At 40.7% G+C, this 17,252-nt stretch overlaps 1 protein-coding gene across 1 annotated transcript in view; it reads left to right on the plus strand.

Annotated features, from left to right (window-relative positions):
• The window catches only part of SPAG17 (sperm associated antigen 17), a 266,279-nt gene that overhangs the window by 244,299 nt on the left and 4,728 nt on the right, over nt 1-17,252 (plus strand). The window contains exons 43-46 of the mRNA XM_069089276.1: nt 1,193-1,335; nt 4,508-4,692; nt 9,190-9,250; nt 15,474-15,618. Of these exons, the coding sequence (XP_068945377.1) occupies nt 1,193-1,335; nt 4,508-4,692; nt 9,190-9,250; nt 15,474-15,618 (534 nt within the window). The remainder of the gene's footprint in view (nt 1-1,192; nt 1,336-4,507; nt 4,693-9,189; nt 9,251-15,473; nt 15,619-17,252) is intronic.

Here is a 17,252-nt window from a genome sequence, read left to right on the forward strand (position 1 = left end):
GGTAGTCTTAGTCTGAACCTCAGAATAGGGCTCACATAGGCATGTAAGTCAAGTAGGCAGACACATACCACCATGCTTAACCTTAAGCTCACCTCTACTAAAGGACATCTAGGTCCCTGGTCTACTCCCAGCCAGGAGGAACCATGGGAAGCTAAATCAATTCCAGGGTCTTTCCACGGGGTTTGTATTTATTCCAGGGCAAACTCAAACATGAACCAGACTTCTGGATCAACCCTTGAACAGTCCTAAAATCAAATCAGGCTCTAGGATCTAGGAGATGAGCCACATCCCAGAACCAGAGCTGAATAGATGCCTGAGACCACTACAGTCAGACTCGAGCTATATTACTGAGAGCTGAGTTAGAGTCAGAGTAGAAAGAGAATGAATGAAAGGCCCATCACACCACCAGTTTAGCACAAAGTCACTTTACAAGCTGAAGATTCCACTCTTATAAAGCTGGTCTTTAAGACTAACATGTTGCAGTCCTTCTAATGGCAGATAGGAGGTCTGGAAAACTGGGGAGGATGTTGTGGCTGTTGAGTTTGTGAGGGATTTTGGACCAGAGTCAATTTTCTAAAGATATGTTTTTATTGGTCAGATCTAAAAAGAGACTTTTTTTCCATGTGAGTGAAGTAAAGTATTTCATGAATTTCCAAGAACAACTGAACATGTTAAGGAAAGAAACTTTGCTAATGAAAAATAGCCTGCCCTTGATTAAAGATATTATATTTCTAAACTACCTCATCCTTATGACATGTCTTCCTGAATTCCTCAATCTTTGGTACACAAAACCCCTTCAGAACATCCCTCTCCATTATGGAACACCTCTTTCCTCTAACCTCCAAATTTTGAATACATCCTGCTGTCTGGGAAACCACTCTGCCACCAAAACATGCAGTCACCTTATTTATTCAATTTTTTTTAAGTTTTCACTTATCATCTTTCGGACTAGAATGACTGTTTTAAATTTCTTCACATGTTTTGCAGCACTCAGCAAAAAAAGCATTACCCTTAGAAAGGAATCTATAAATATTTGTTGATTAGTGGATAATGTTGGCTAAACTCCTCCTTACACACTTTATTTCTTTATTTCTCTTGACTGAGCTTTTCTTTGTGATACTGAAAGGCAATAAATAAAGACCATGTCTGAAAAGAATAATCCAGAATAATTAAAACAACTTCTTTCCAATAGACTCCGAATCATCATGGATGCCCGTGAAAATTCCAACCCAGTCACTGCTGCAAAATGCTGCTGGACAACCAAGGAAGGAAAAAGTAAAACTACCTAATTATTTGAAAAGTTCTAAGCCAAAGAAGTCACTACCCCTTAAGAAGGTAAGATAAATTTTTCTTGCATATAGGGGGGGGGAAGTTACATGGGGCTTTTTATTCATTGCCATTACTGGCTTCTAGCAGAAACCGTAGGCTACATGGAATACACCCCAAGTACTCTCCATCAGTTTCCATAGCCTAAGTAGCTTGCTCATGGTAAGTCCATTGAGGTCTCTCAGGAATAAGGAAAATTGCTAATCAACTGCCCTGTAATGCCATGAGCAGAAGGTTTTGATCTAGTCTAGTCTAAAATGTTTTTGTTAAGAGCCAATTGCAATGTTCCACTCCAGGAAAATAAACTGAAACATGCACAGGTGCCTGGAATCCTTGAGGATGTCAAGATCTCAACTCCGTTGGCCAGTTCTGCAGAGTAATTCTACAGGCTATAGGCTTGTGAAGAGTTATAATCTGGGTTCATGCTTATGGCTCTTGACTACAGTAACCTGTGATTTCTACACATAGACTTCATTATTGGCTCTAGGCACACTGCTGGCTCCATCCAAGAGGTCCAATCCAATCCAGTAAACATTTATTGAGCACATACTCTGTGCCAGGCACCCTGCTAAGTGCTAGGGGTGCACCTTCACTTCACCTCTGTTGCTCTCCTTGGTTTCAATTCCAAGAAACAAGATCACTGCACCAGATATCTTCTGGTGTCCAGTCCTCTCCCATCCATTTTGTGTATTGTCTTTCTCCATTAGAGTATAAGCTCCTTGAGGGCAGGGACTTTCTTTTTATTTAAAGAAATGTATTACCCCACCCCAAGACGTGAGACTTTGACCCATCAATCTACACATTGACTAATCAACAAGTGTTTGTGTTAACAGGCAGTATGCTAAGTGTTGGAGATGCAAAGACAAAATTAAATAAGGTCCTGTGCTCAAAGAATTTGCATCCTATTCAGAGTGACATATATATATATACACATACACACATACATATATAGAAGTATATAGAGGGCATATGTAATATAAATATAAAGTCATTTTTAGGGGGGAGAGTGGATAGTAAAAAGAGATTGTACACCTCCAACAAAAGCCTTTAGGCATCACTTTAATCAACTTTTGCCCAGGTCTTGCTGATAAATGTGAAATAATCATATTAATCAGATACTCTTAGGAGAACCTATGTGCCAGTTTAAATACAAAATCAACACTGGATTCTCCCAGAAGCAACTCAGTGCCTCATCTTAGAATTTAACATTCCATTAACCACATTATTGTTAAATTGCTGTCTATGCACAAAATGACAATTCAGCAGGTTTCCTGACTGTTCCCTTTTGACTACTGGTAGAGACAGAAAAGATTCTAAATGTTTTTGTTCCATCAGGCAAGGATGGCACAGAACATTTCTTTGTCCTGGTCTTCGTTTCCCTCCTATCTTTTTGCTGTCTCCTTCCTCTCATCCTAGGTTTGTAAAATAAGCCATTCGACTGAATTCAACAGCATTTCTATATAGAATAAGAAAGTTCAGGGGGAAATAATGGAAAGGGAAATCTTGTTCAAAATTATAACAAAGTGCATAAAGTACCCAGAGGCATTCCTCTAAGACTCAGTCAAGAATTGCATAAATATAATTACAAAACATCCCTTAAAGAAATATTCAAAGGGGAGGCCAGGTGGCTCAGCAAGTAAGAGCATCGGTTCCAGTGTCAGGATGACCTGGGTTCAAATCCGGGCTCAGATACTTAGCACCACACCCAGAAATAACTGGCCGTGTAACCTTGAGCAAGTTACTTAACCCCGATTGCTTTTAAAAAAAAAATAAAGAAATATTAAAATGGATCTGCAATTTCATCATTTTGGAGGTCTTACCAAGTGACAGATCACAACGCCTCCAACTTTTTGATTTTTGCCCATAAATTTACCCAATGGGATGGAGATCTTCCCTGATTTCTCTTGATAATAGTGCCAGTGAAGCACCCAGACCATCCCCCTGCCATCCTTCATCCTTACCATGTGACCAGCTCGTCTTTTCTTCCTATCGTACTGTTTCTTAATGAAGTCTTTTACTCCCCTTTCACAAAGCTCCTCCTCCTTAAATACTACAGTCTGTTCACAGGACTATGCACCTCTTCATTACCCTCTGAAATACACTCGTTTTTAGTTGTATATAGATTGTTGTTTTCCATGTCTTACTGTCATATAGCAATGCCATTAAGATGCTTATATTAAAAAATGGGGCAGCTAGACATGATAGAACACACTTGAAACCCCTGCTACTGGGAAGACTGAGGCTGGTGAATTACTTCAAGAGTTCTGAGTTAAGCCAATTGAGTATCTGTACCAGGATCAATATGGTGAGCTCCCAAGAGCAGGGAGTGGGGAACTAGGCTGCTTAAAGAAGAGAAAGCTGGCCCAGATCAGACATGGATCAAGTCAAAGCTCTCATGCTATCAGATGTGGGACTGGGCTAATGGGTGCCTGCTGTATCTCCAGCCTGGGGAAGATAGGGAGATCCAGTCTCAAAAGAAAATGAAACTTAGTTTCCATGGAGTCCTTGAGGGATAATTAAAGGATCTTTGTAATTTCCTAACTGCAAAACAGCCTACTTTCCTCCTGTTCAATGTTGAACAGAATTAGTCCATCTGTACTGTCAATTTCAGATAAAAATACTTATGACCATGCTCTATATATTTTCCATATAAATATATGTCATAATGGATATTCTCCATTTACTTGGTCTTTCTTTTGTGGGTGGCCAGGCCAGACTTTTTGAATGGTGATAGATTTCTTCCAAGAATCTATGCAATATCCTAGGGCTTGATGCAACTAGCATGGTGTCGTCTGTAGACAGGAGCATTTGAGGGGTCCATCTGTACTTGGAGTCAGGAAACTGAGTTCAAAACCTGCCTCATATGGGACCCTGGGCCTCTGTTTACTCACCTGTTAAAAAAAAAGAGGGAATCAGACTCAGAGACTTCTAAAGAGCTTTCTAGTTCTAGAGCTATGGTCTTAAGTTTCTCAAAGATTAGAACTTTGGATTCTGGGTCTGACTCGGCCACTAACATATGATTAATGCTTGTTGAATTTGAATTTGTTAAATTGAACCATGGCATTACAATTGTCAACTTCAGCTTTCCCCCTCTGTGAAGCCTGGGATTTCTTTTGTTTCATTTTAAATTTTTAACCTATGCCTACAAATCATTCTATAATTCTCATCCTTTCTCATTCAGGTAGAAGACTGTGTTGGGGGGCGAGTAAACACGTCCTCAGTTGCATCTGCTGCCATGAACAGTGGAAAACCAGCCCCTTTTGGCTTCCATCTTCTTCCACCAGAGGTGAACTTTGGAGTCTTGAAGGAAGGACACACCTATGCTGTCACGGTGAAGCTGAAGAATGTTGGTGTGGATTTCTGCAGGTAAGGCTGCCACTCACTCAGTATAACAATACGCATCAGTGTGAGTATCATCGGTAGGAGAATACAGATCTGCATCATTACAACGTCAGCTGTTGTTAGAGTAATTATTGTCGAACCAAGGTCCCCTCACTGCTCCTAGTCAAATGCTTTCACCGTACCATGTTGGACAATGGACGACAGACCATTTAAGCTTTTCATATGAATCACTTATGTACTTGCTCAACACATCTCTTCACTTTGGACCACATAGACTTGTCCTTGCTTCTGTTTTGTAAAGTGGCCTAATTTGAAAGTGATTTCTAGGAGGCCAAGGATGAAGAGGTGTTCAAAGTTCATGGCCCTTTTTCCTGAGGCAGTCAAGTGGAGTAGTTAGAACACTAAACTTGGAGTCAGGAAAATTGAGGCATGCTTCAGTCTTGCTTCCTACACTTACTTGCTATGTGATCCTGGGCAAGTCATTCAATTTCTCTCAACTTCAGTGCATTCATTGATGGCAAGAGAAGTGTCTTATGGAACTAGAGAGTATCAAGTTCAGTTTGGCTTGGAACACAGAGGGCAAGAAGAGGAGTTGTATGAAATGACACTGGAAATGTGCCCAGGTGACTTAGAGCATTGGTGAAAGCCTGATGCCCTGAAGAACCCTCTGAAATTCTGAGGTTTGGGGGGATGGGGAAAGGGCACCTGCTAAGGCTCTTGCCAATTAAGGCTATTTGTTCTCCTAGTTTGACAATCGCGTGAAAACAGGATCTGCAGAGCACAGTCAGCTCCTGGGGCTGCATTCCCATTTCTTTTCTATATCCCTATGCTTTCTCACAAAGCTGGCCTTGGAAGCCTTCAAGAGTTATACACATGGGGGAAATAAATCTGGGGGTGGAAAGAAAAACACTGCATGTTTCATTTCCAGATTAAAATAAATTCTTAAAGTTTTAGGGCAAGGGACTTGCTAGGTGGCACAGTGAATAGAACACTGGCCTTGGAGTCAGGAGGACCTGAGTTCAAATTCGGCCTCAGACACTTGACACACTTATTAGCCATGTGACTTTGGGCAAGTCACTTAACCCCAATTGCCCTCCAAAAAGAAAAAAAATTAGGGCAAGAAGGGAAAGCAGAATCATGGGCTTTTTGACCCCAGAAGGGGATCTGAAGAATCATCTAGTTTGGTTTCTCCATTTTGCAGATGACAAACTGAGGCACACAAGTGTTAAGTGACTTACCCAGGGTCACTCAGCTGGCTGGTAGAAGAATTGAAACTAGAACCCAGGCCTTCCAATCCCCATCTGGTGCTTGTTTTTTTCTTCACTATACCACACTGCCTCTTTTTAATAATAACTGAATCTCCCTGGTGTCCTCAAATTTTATCACCTTCCTCCTTCCCTCTCTTAAACCTTCCTGCCTTTCTTTTCTCACACCTTCGCTTCTTGCATCTCTGGACCTTTCTTTCCTTCCTTCCTTCCTTCCTTCCTTCCTTCCTTCCTTCCTTCCTTCCTTCCTTCCTTCCTTCCTTTCTTCTTTCCTTCCTTCTTTCCTTCCTTCCTCCTTCCTTTCCTCCCTTCTTCACTCACTTGTTCTCTACCTCCCTCCACTTTTTTCTTCCTCCCTCTTTCCCTCCCTTCCTTTTTTCCCTTTTTTGTTCCTCCCTCCTTCCTTCCTTTCTCTCTTCCTCCCTTTCTCCTTCCTTTCTTTCCTCCCTCCTTTCCTTCTCTTTCTTCCTCCTTCCTTCTTTCCTCCATCTTTCCTTTCCTTCCTTCTTTCCTTCCTTCCATCTGTCCCCTATCTCACTTAGGCTAAAAATACAGTAGCAACTCAGAAGCTCAATCCCAATTCTGATCTGTATGGAAACTTTAAACTCCTCTGTTTTTTTGATGGGCCAGTTAACCTCTCCTTAAGCAGGCTGGTGGCTCACTATATGGATGCCAGACTTAGTACGGACACTTAATCAACTTACTTTAACAATCCACCAACATCATCCTCCCAAGCAATAGGGGCTACAGGCTTGTACCACTATGACAGGCATTGTTGTGGTTCATTGGAGTAAAATCTCAGTCTTCTGGAATAGGTCTGCTCCCAACCAAAATGACCACTTACCATCAGTACTATCTTTTTCTTTTACTGGGCAAAGTGAATAAGGAAAGGCTAATCTCAAAAAAATAAAAGCCATCCCTTCGGGTTCTGTCTTTCTTAGCACAGAGCTTTAGTCTCATGGACTTCACTCAGCAATTCATTAAATGTGGCCAATTCAAAGCCAAACCTGAAGCTAATTGGTTGGAGAGGTCAGGAAATATGCGTCTTTTTTGGCATTCCAATAGACTCAGGGTCTTTAACCATCATGCAGAACCCACAAACCACAGGAGGGGAAAGAAGCTGGCTCACACTCTTTATTATCATGGAGGTTTCTAAAGTTTCCCCAAGTCCTGTATGCTTCCCATCTCTTCAAATGTTTAAGCTCCCTAGCCAGCCAGTGCATTCCGGGATCCCATGCACCACTGATTTCCAAGAGGGCCCCCATTCTTTAGCCTAATGATCTGGCAGCCAGCAGACCAATATCTATGCCATATACCACGCTGAAACATGCACTCAATTCCAAAAGGAACTTTGCCCTGGCCCCAGAGAACAGCTAATAAGTGGAGTGGAGATTTATGTTACAATCACTTCTAATACTGAGTGACTTTATGAGCTTACATTAAGAACTTTCTGAAGGAAGGTTGGGCAATCTGCCCCCAATTACTTCTCCTAACTATTTGTTATTCTGATGGCCTCGAACACCTACTGCAACTTCAGTTCATAGAGATCATAAAATCTAGATTTAGCATTGGAAGGGACCTCAGAGGAGTCTGAGATCCCTCCTTTACAGGTATGGAAACTGAGTCCCTGAAGGCAAGTGAAGGGGTTTCCAAAACATCACATGGGTGTCAGAGGTGGAATTTGGACCTGGATTCTCTGTCTCCAAAACCATTGCTCTCCCTCTCAGCCACCGGTTCAAGGGCAGTTGTTAAACAGAGTATGAGAGAGGCACCAAGGCATAGTGAATAAAGGGCTGACCTTGGAGTCAGAGAGACTTTGCCTCAAGTCTTGCTTCTGACATCTGCTGGCTATGTGACTCTGAGCATGTGATTTAACCTCTGAGTTCTCCTTGACTGTGGATCTGCTTTTTAGAGGAACTATTCTCACCAAGAGCTGTTACACTGTTGAAATTGCAGGTGCCAAAACTGTAGATGATATTTTGGGAGATATGGGGGGAGTCAAAGACAAAATTTTCTCTCTTGGTGATCTCATCATCTCTTGCGAGCTCATCCACTATCTCTATTCATATCACTCTATAATCTATATATACAGACCTTATCTTTCTACTAACTTCCAGTCCCACATCTCCAAAAGTCTGCTGGACAACTCCATCTGAATATCCCATAGGTATCTTAAACTCAACATATCCAAAACTTAACCCATTATCTTTCCCTCTATACCCAACTTTTCATCTAACTTCCCTGTTTTTCTTGAAGGAACTACCATATTTCCATTTACCCAGGTTCACAAACTCTTCATCCCCTCAACCTATATATAAAGCCTGTTGACAAGTCTTATGGATATCTATCTCCACATCTCTCACATCCATGCCTTCTTTCCCTATGTCATGACCTTACCATCACCTTAATGAGAAGAGATATCTGAGTTGAGCCTTGAAGGACCTCAGAAATTCTAAGAATTAGTGCAGAGGACAAAAAGTATTGGAAGCATGGAAGACAATCTGTGTGAAAACACCGAGGTAGTGTTCAACACTGAAGAGCTTTAAGTGACAAGTAGAACAGTTCAGATAGAACATCGTTTGTAAGGGGAAAACATAAGAAATATGGCATGGAAAGGTAGGTTACACTAAAATTCTGAAGGAATTTTTAATTTTTAATATGTTAATGACCTACTGAGGACAGAGGGAGAGGGAGGGCATTCCAGGATGTGAAGAGAGAGGGCATTGCAGGAGGTGAGGAGGGACAGCATTCCAGGCATGAGGGATAGATGGCATGAATACATAGAAAAGGGAGATGGAGTAGCATGTGAGAAGAACAGGAAATGGTCCAGTTAATAGGAAGCTACACAAAATTTGGGGGGTGGGGCAGAAGATGGGTGTGAACAAAAAGATCAGTCCTCACACATCACTATCACATCCTATCCATGTGCAGTTCATTCACTGTGGCTGCCATCATGAATTCTAGCTCTTCTAGAAGCTAGCAGGATGGAGAAGTAGACTTGGAATCTAAAGGTCTGATATTTGAATCCCAGTCTTTTCATTTTCTAGTGGGACAACCTTAGCCTGAGCTAAGTCCCTGAGTTTTCATTTTCCAACTGTAACAGAGAGATAACAATGCCTGTCTTATCTGCCTTATAAGATTAATGTTCACCAGAGCAAGGAAGATGGCTTAGAAGACAGAGTTTTGGTACTATAAAGCAGTATATAAAGGTGAATTGTTATTATGGCATATTTTTAACTGGGTATTTTTGTATTAGATTTCAGGTGAAGCAGCCTCCACCCAGCACTGGACTGAAAGTGACTTATACACCAGGGCCAGTAAGTAGTTATAGATGCCTTTGTGTGTGACAGCCCACAGCCACATGTTTCTGCCAGTTCATCAAACGGCATTTATTAAGCACTTTTTATTGGCCAAACACTTTGCTGCAGATACAAAAAAAAAGACAAAAAAATAACCCCTGCCCTCAAAGAGCTTAGAGTCTGATGGGGGAAGACAATGTACAAACAATTACGTACAAACATGACATAGACAGGATAAATTGGGAACAGTATTGGAGAGCAGGCATTAAAGTGCAGGAGGACTGGGAAAATCTTTTTGCAGAAGAGGAGAATTAAGCTGAGACTTGAAGGAAACCAGGGAAGTCACCAGGCAGAGATAATAAGTGACTATTGACTGATTGATTTTTTTTTTTTAAGAGAGGCTGTCGCAAATAGTGGCTAGAGTTGGACCTTGAGTCAGGAAGAAATGAACTCCAATTCCACCTCTTATACTCAATATTGGTATGACAATAGGCATGCCACTCAACTTCTCTTTCCCTCAGATAGCTAAGACAGGAGGCATTGTAGATTACCAATGGTTGCTGTTAGTCTCTTTTAAAGAGCTTATTAATTGAAGTCATCAAATCTCTTTACAATTTAAAGTCTACATTAACTCAAGTGGCATTCAGTGACTGTTCAATAAACAGGCCAAGGTATTAATTGTTCCTATAGGAGTCTTTGAAATTCACTTCAGTTTTGTAGCTAACAGGATAAACTTTTGTTTGGTCTGTGGCAAAAACATACCCTCTAGACTTCAGGGAAGTGTAAATCAAACCACTGTTCTAACTGATTAAATGCCAGCCCTCAATGAATTTGCTCAAAGCTTAAGTAAACTTGTATGGTGGCAGTGGTCCAGATCCCATTCTGAAGAATTTCACCAGTTTCTTCATTCCTCAGGACTTTGCTAATTACTCACCTTAACTAAGAAGCAGATTAGCAGCTTCTTAGAAATAGAGTAGCTGAATACTCTTTAACCTACATGCATTCACAAAGATATTGAAAAGTTCTCACTGATTTTCTTCTTCTTCTTTGGTTCTGGTATTTACAAAACCATATGAGCATTTTTTCAAAGTTCCTTTGTTTTCTGATTGCTTTCCATGCAATCCATACCGATCTATTAGTTCTACACAGCCTTTCCTAGTCTTTGCCCTCCATCAGGGTGTCACAGTGCGAGTGATTCTTTCCCATTTCTCATAGCCTGAATTTGATGTCCCCTTCAAGGTTCTAAAGAATAGAAGCCCACAAGAAGCTTGGGGCTCCCTGGGTTTCTTCATTGTAAAGCAGCTTTCATCATTGTGTGGACAGCTCCCATCCAGGAAGCTTGACTTACAAACCAATTCTGACACTCTCTCCTAGCTCCACAGTCTTACCAGTCTTACCCTAGGAAGGACTCCTATGGAAGTTCAGAGAGTTTGTTCCACTTTCTTCTATCTGGCTTTTTTCCTCAGAAGATGTTGAGAGCTCCTGTGTAGCTGGAGTGGGGAGGGCTTGTGCTAGAATACTGGCCGCAGCATGATGGTTGTTTCATTCTGGAGTAAGAATGATGCCAAGCCACTTAAACCTTTGTTGTTCCATACCAGGTTCCCACAGCCTAGCCCTCCACACACAAGTTGATCCAGGGGCCTGAGTTCGTTTCCCACTTGCCTTACTCAAACTTACTCCTGCTAATGGCCAGTTGAGGATGAATGCATCCCATATTTTCTCCCTTCCCTAGCAGGTGAGCCTCAGTCTTCACCCCTCCAAGGTAATTCTGAATTCCAGAAGGGAACTTGCATTCTTGAGGTTTGCCTTTCTACCTCCTATGTTTCTCTCATAGTTGATCCAGTTTGTGCATATTTTCTGAAGCTGATTCTCAGAGAAGGAGGGGAAAAGAATATGTGGTTGCTCCCAGGGCCAGCCTCTGTTTCCTCTTCTTTTTTTTTTTAATCTTTGTTGTGATGACCTCCAGCCAGCCCATAATCATTTCTCATGAGGACTATTACAACTTCCTTATTTTCAGACTTTCTGACTTTAGAAACTTTCTACCTACCACTGACCATCACCTGGCAAAGGTCTTCCTTCCTTCATCACTTTGACTATACCATCTCCATTTTTGAAGCCCTACTTGGCTTTCACCCCCATTCAATTCAAAGAACTGATGCCTTTTCTGGAAGATCTTTGGATGTAGGCAATAAGATGTTAGTTCTCTGTGAAGAAGGGGAGAAGCAGAGAATGACCAGGATGTAAGCAGGAAGATGACTAGGAAAATATTACCTGAATTGACAGCAAAGCCATGCATAATAAGGCCTTGGATGGTCATCTGGAGTCTCTCTGTTTTATTTTTGTTTTTTCCTTCCTGGTAACCAAGAAAAATTAGCCTTTTAACCCTGCTCTGACCTTCCTATCTTTCCTGGCTGTCTCCTCATCTAGAGGATGAAGCAACGAGGAGCTTAGAGACTTCTCAACTTCTTCATGAGAAAAGGTAGACAAAAGGTTACTTTTCCAGTGTGTAGAGGGGGCAACCAGAAGATTTTATCTTTTTCTTCTCTTCTTTTTCTGCTAGTATTTGGAAAATCTGTGTGGCTTTGTGTCAAGGTAAGCCCAACTGGGCCTAGGAAAGATAATTCATAAATTCATAATTCTCTCTCTCTCTCTCTCTCTCTCTCTCTCTCTTTCTCTCTCTCAAAATTGTATAAATGTTTTGTAACATTCATCCAGTTTAAAAATTTTTAGGGTATAAACAGGTTCACTAAAAATACTGGAAGACTTAGGAATGCCTCCCCTTTTAGTAGAATCGATAACACCATTAGCTTGGGTATTCCTTTTCCTGGGAAGATCACAGCTGCTCTGTGACTTTAGTAAAGTTTCTGTGGCTGCTTTGGTTGAAACAGTTCTTGACCCTCTAGTGTATGAGGTGACGAACTTTGCCATTTTGAGCTAGACTCCAGCTACAAACATGGAGCCCATAATCTGGAATATTCTTGAAGCCTTTCTCATTTGCTAGGAGCTAGCCCAGCACAGCTTTCAGTAACTCAGCGGCACCTATTCTCTGCAACACAGTATTAGAGAAAGTCTTTAGCGGAGAATTCCTTCCTTCACCAGTGCAAAATAAACTTACCCTCGGCAGGTACATGTTTATGGTATAAATGACATATCTGTATGTCTTTGATATGTGGCCAATATCACTACATTTTATTTGGTCATCTCTCATATATCAGTGCCAGAATGGCAAGCACTGGTGGGGACTGAGACCATATCTATTTCTATTTCTTTCCTTTAGGTATACAGGGATGTGCTGCTCTGCTAGCCAATGGGTTGCTTCCATACAAACCCATCAGATGAAACAGTTGTGAAGGGAAGTTGGTTCTTGAGGAGCTCAGCTATAATGGAGACATTTAATAGGCTAGAGCTCAAACACTAGTTCATATTGACACTGATGAACTGATGGGGATCTCAGAAACTTAGGCAAAGGATATTACTATGGGGTTTTGTGACACTAGGTAGATATTTGGATAGAATTGTGAATGAAATGTCTGTGGTTGGTCAGGGTAATGTTACTCAAGGTATACCTAATACAATGCCCAGTATGATACCACCAAAAATGGATGCTTAATAAATTTATTTTGAAAAATGAATTTATTTCTTTTAATCAGTCAAGATCTGCCTTCTCACCCTCTCCCCAACCCCCTCTCAACTTTCTCAAAGAAAAACAAAACCTATCACAAACATGTAAGTAATAGTCCATCAAAACAAATTTCCACATTGCTTGTGTCCAAAAAAACTTGTCTCATTCTACATTCTGAGTCCTTCACCTCACCTTCAAGAGATGGGTAGCATGTTTTATCATCAGTCCTCTGAAATCATGGTTGGTCATTTTGCTGATAAGAGTGCAGCACATTAGTATACCATCACATTTATATATCATAACTTGTTTATCCATTCCCCAATTTATGGGCACCTCCTCGGATTCCCACTCTTTGCCATTTCAAAAAGAACTACAAATACTTGTGTACACCCTTAGAGTTTGTTTTGCTTAGGACCAACTCCTCCCTTAATCGGCCCTCCTTCATTCTCCTTCCTTTTTCCCTACAAAATGAAATGCATTTCTTTACCCAACTGTGTGTTTGTGTGTGTAGTCTTCCTTCTTTTGACCTGTTTGGATGAAAGCCAGGTTCAGCTGTTAGCCCTTCCTCCACCCCCTTCTCCTTGTTTGTAAAGATACACCCTCATTATTCCTTAACCTTCCTTTCTCTTCTTCAACCACCACCCTTCCATACTGTATTTCTTGTCACTCTCTTTCCATTCTTAAGATCATCAAGACATAACAGAACCATTCCCAGGCCTCGTTTAATTGGACTTCCTCTTTGAATCCTGATGATGGTATGGTTCCGAGTAAACGTGTATCATCTCCCCATATTTGAATATTAGCAGTTTATTCAAGCTGTTAACTCCTTTTTCAGTTTTTTCCTCAATTGCTCTCACTTCTTTTCTAATTTTTTCCTCAATAATTCTCATTCCATTTATTAAAAAGGTTTTTTTTTACTCTTGCTTCATCTCTTCTAGAAATTCTAGTTGAGCTGTATTCAATCTGTGTTTTCCTCTAAGGCACTACTTGTAGATGTTTTATAGTCATTCTCTTCTGCATTTGTCTCTTGAACATTTCTGTCACCATGAAAACTCATCGTGGGATTCTTCTGCCCCTCTCCCTATTCTTCCAGCTTGTTTCCTGACTTTGGACTTGATGTAGGGCTGACTGTGCCACATTTCTGGAGGGGAGATTGGTTCCGTTGCTTTCTTGGGATATTGAGTGTTGTGTAATTCAGGATCTCAGAGACAGACTTGAAACTTGCAAGTTTTCAGTGCTTCCAAAGGGGTATAGTTCAGGGCAAGTCTGATTGTTTCCCCCCTGGTCTGAATTCAGCAAATCCCTGACTTTGGTTGGGAACTGTGCAAACATAGAGTTCTGCTAGACTCCACCCTATTAGTCACCTGGAAGGCTCTGTTGGTTCAAAGTGGCAAAATCATAGGTTCACCTTTGATCTGGGTTTCCAACCTTGGTTATTCTTTTTCAGACTGGACTTGATGCTAAATGTGAGACCCTGTTCTGAGCTTGGGGTCTAAACCACACCACTGTTGCTGCTGGCTTCCGCATTTCCCCTTTTCTTGGCACACCATCCAGGGCCTCCCTACCCAGGCCACCTCTGCACCCACCATGGGCAAGTCCCCTTCTCACTGTGCCTTGGATAGATAACCCAGATCTCAGTTCCTCACCTTTAAAATGAGAACTCTATAAGATGCCATGATTCTTTGCTAATCTGGTGTGACTCTTATCTACATCTTACACATCTCTCTCAGAGGGTTAGGGACCCTGTTCCAGCAAGTACCTTGCCCCTTTCAAGTTATCTTGACACTTTATGAGTAACACTGGAGTTCTATTAAGTCAGTTGGGGGGGGTACTATATATATATTTTTTTTTTTTGGGGGGGGGATCACTGATTTCATTGATGTAGAGAATTAATGAGTACACTCCCTTTCCTAGTGTGAATCTCTGAAACTGTAGCTTATAGTGTTCGAGAGTTTCCTGGGGCACTGTGAGATTAAGTAAATTGTCCAAGGTCATGATATCAGTTTGGGTCAAATCCAGGTCTTAAACCTAGCTAGGTCTCCCTGACTCTTAGACTGGTTCTCTATTTACTCTGCAACACAGTCTCTCTCTCTCTCTCTCTTTCTTTCCCTTTTGGAGGGCAATTGGGGTTAAGTAATTTGCCCAAGGTTACACGGCTAGTTTTTTTGTATTAAGTGTCTGAGGCCAGAACCAAACTTGGGTCCTCCCGACTCCAGGGCTGGCACTTTACTCACTGCGCCACGTAGTCACCCCAACACAGTCTTTCTAATGTACATAGATGTTAAAAAAAAAAAAAACATGATGCTTAGCAGTGTTAGCATTTCCTGTAGGGAGAAGTAAAGGGGCTTGTGAGAATTTGTGAATTGAAGTCCTTTGTTCCTATTGCCTACTCCTGTTATTAGTAATGCACAAGATAATTAACTTTAGGGTTTTTTTTAACCCTTTACTTACATTATCGTGTGATGAACAGATGCTATTCCATTGGTGGAAATGATAATACCTCCCCTGTTGGAGACTATCCTGAGCATCTCAGGTCCTAGCACCTTGTATCACAATTGCATGGAATCATATCTGATTGGTCCTTTTAACACTTGGTGTTAATTCTGTGGTGTCTTTTAGGTAGCATCAGGATTGCAGGTGGACCTGCAGGTGGAGATCTTCGCCATGGCTGTTGGAGAGAACGCTAGCAAGGGACTGGGAACCATTTCCTACAGCATTGAGATTATAACTGAACATGAAATTCTACTTCTGCCCGTGAAGGCAAATATCCTTTGAAGTTTGGTCTGGCAGAAAAAGGACAAGGAGAAGCCCCAATCTAGATTGATCATTCGTGTAATTAGAAAAGGGACTCTCACCTCTAGGGCACCCTAAGATTCTGTAAAGAAAAAAGAAAGAGTTGAAAACAGTAGAGATATTCCATTAAGCACGAGTTCACCACTAGCATCTACCACTTTAATCCAAAACCCAGTAGAGAAGGCCTATGAGCTAAAAAGGACCTGGAGGGACCACCTAATATAGCTGCCTCATTTTACAGATGAGGAAACTGAGGCCCAAAGAGGACCTCTGTGCTCAAGATCATGAGCTTGGGCTGGGCCTACTTGAACCCAGGTCCTCTGACTTGAAATTTTGTGTTCTGGTCATGAGTTAACATAAAGAAAAAACAACTTGCTAAAAACTAGGCCAATCCATCAATAGAATGGTTTGCCTAGCAGGCACAGTCTTCAAAAAGAGTCTGAATAACCTTTGATCAGGATATGGTAGATTAGATTTGAGTGGGGAGAAATAGACTATATGTCTTCTAAATCTCTTTCTATTCTAAGATTTTGTAATATACACCAGGTCAGATGTCTTCCTGTATATGGAACCAGCAGGCTGTGGAGAGAAAAAAGAGATAAACTTCAAAGTTTATACATGTGTACATTCATACATACACACGTGTGCCTATACAATGCAATGTGAATATGTATGTACACATGCATGATATGTTTTGTATGTATATACACAGTATATGTTAGTATATATGTATACTTAATATTCACACACATATATTTTGTTTACTTATATGTACACGCATATATATGTATATTTATTTATATAAACACATGTGTACATATACACATGCATATATAAATTTAAAACTATAAGACCAAAGTTTCTGTATTTTCCATTCTGTGTTGCTAACCCAGTAATATTTGAGATAAGCTACACCTAAGCAAATATGAGAAAATGAACAATCTTTCATTATCTAGAAGGTACTATTTTCACCAGGCTCTCATTCTTATCTGAGTGGGCTAAGAAGACACAAGTCCTTTTGCTTTTCTGGACCCACATAGCCTAGAAAGGAAGGCTTGAGCTCCCAGAAAATTGTGTATCCTATATAATAGACACACACATGCACATATGAACCTATTAATATAAAATGTCATATACACATTTGTGCATATTACATTACTGTAGCTAATTCCAATCAATAAGTAAGCTTTTGTGATTGGTTTATTGGTGAAGATACACCATTGTTTGGTTAATTCATGTTTATCTAAGGGTAGCCTTCCCTCAAGCATTGCAAGGCTACCAGTAAAGAATGGAAAAATGCAGAGTTAGTCATAAATTTTAAACATTTCTATAAATTTCTTGGAAGAAGGAATTGATATCACATTTAAAGAAGATGCAAAGCTATTATATATGACAATTAAGGTCCAAAAAGATCTCAACAGACCAGCATGCTGGGCCAGCCTTAATTAAGCAAAATATAATAGGGATAATTGTAAAAGATTTATGTTTGGGATTTAAAAAAAATTTAGGACTAAGGTTGGCAGAGAAAAACATATAGTATAAAAAATATCTAGTGCTTTTAAAGGACTGAAAGCTCAAATGAGTCAGAGTGGATTGTGGCAGCCA

This window comes from Petaurus breviceps, unplaced genomic scaffold (assembly GCF_028583685.1).
Source record: "Petaurus breviceps papuanus isolate PSGF00001 unplaced genomic scaffold, PetGlider_PUasm1.0 186, whole genome shotgun sequence".
In the NCBI taxonomy this organism is placed as follows: domain Eukaryota; kingdom Metazoa; phylum Chordata; class Mammalia; order Diprotodontia; family Petauridae; genus Petaurus; species Petaurus breviceps.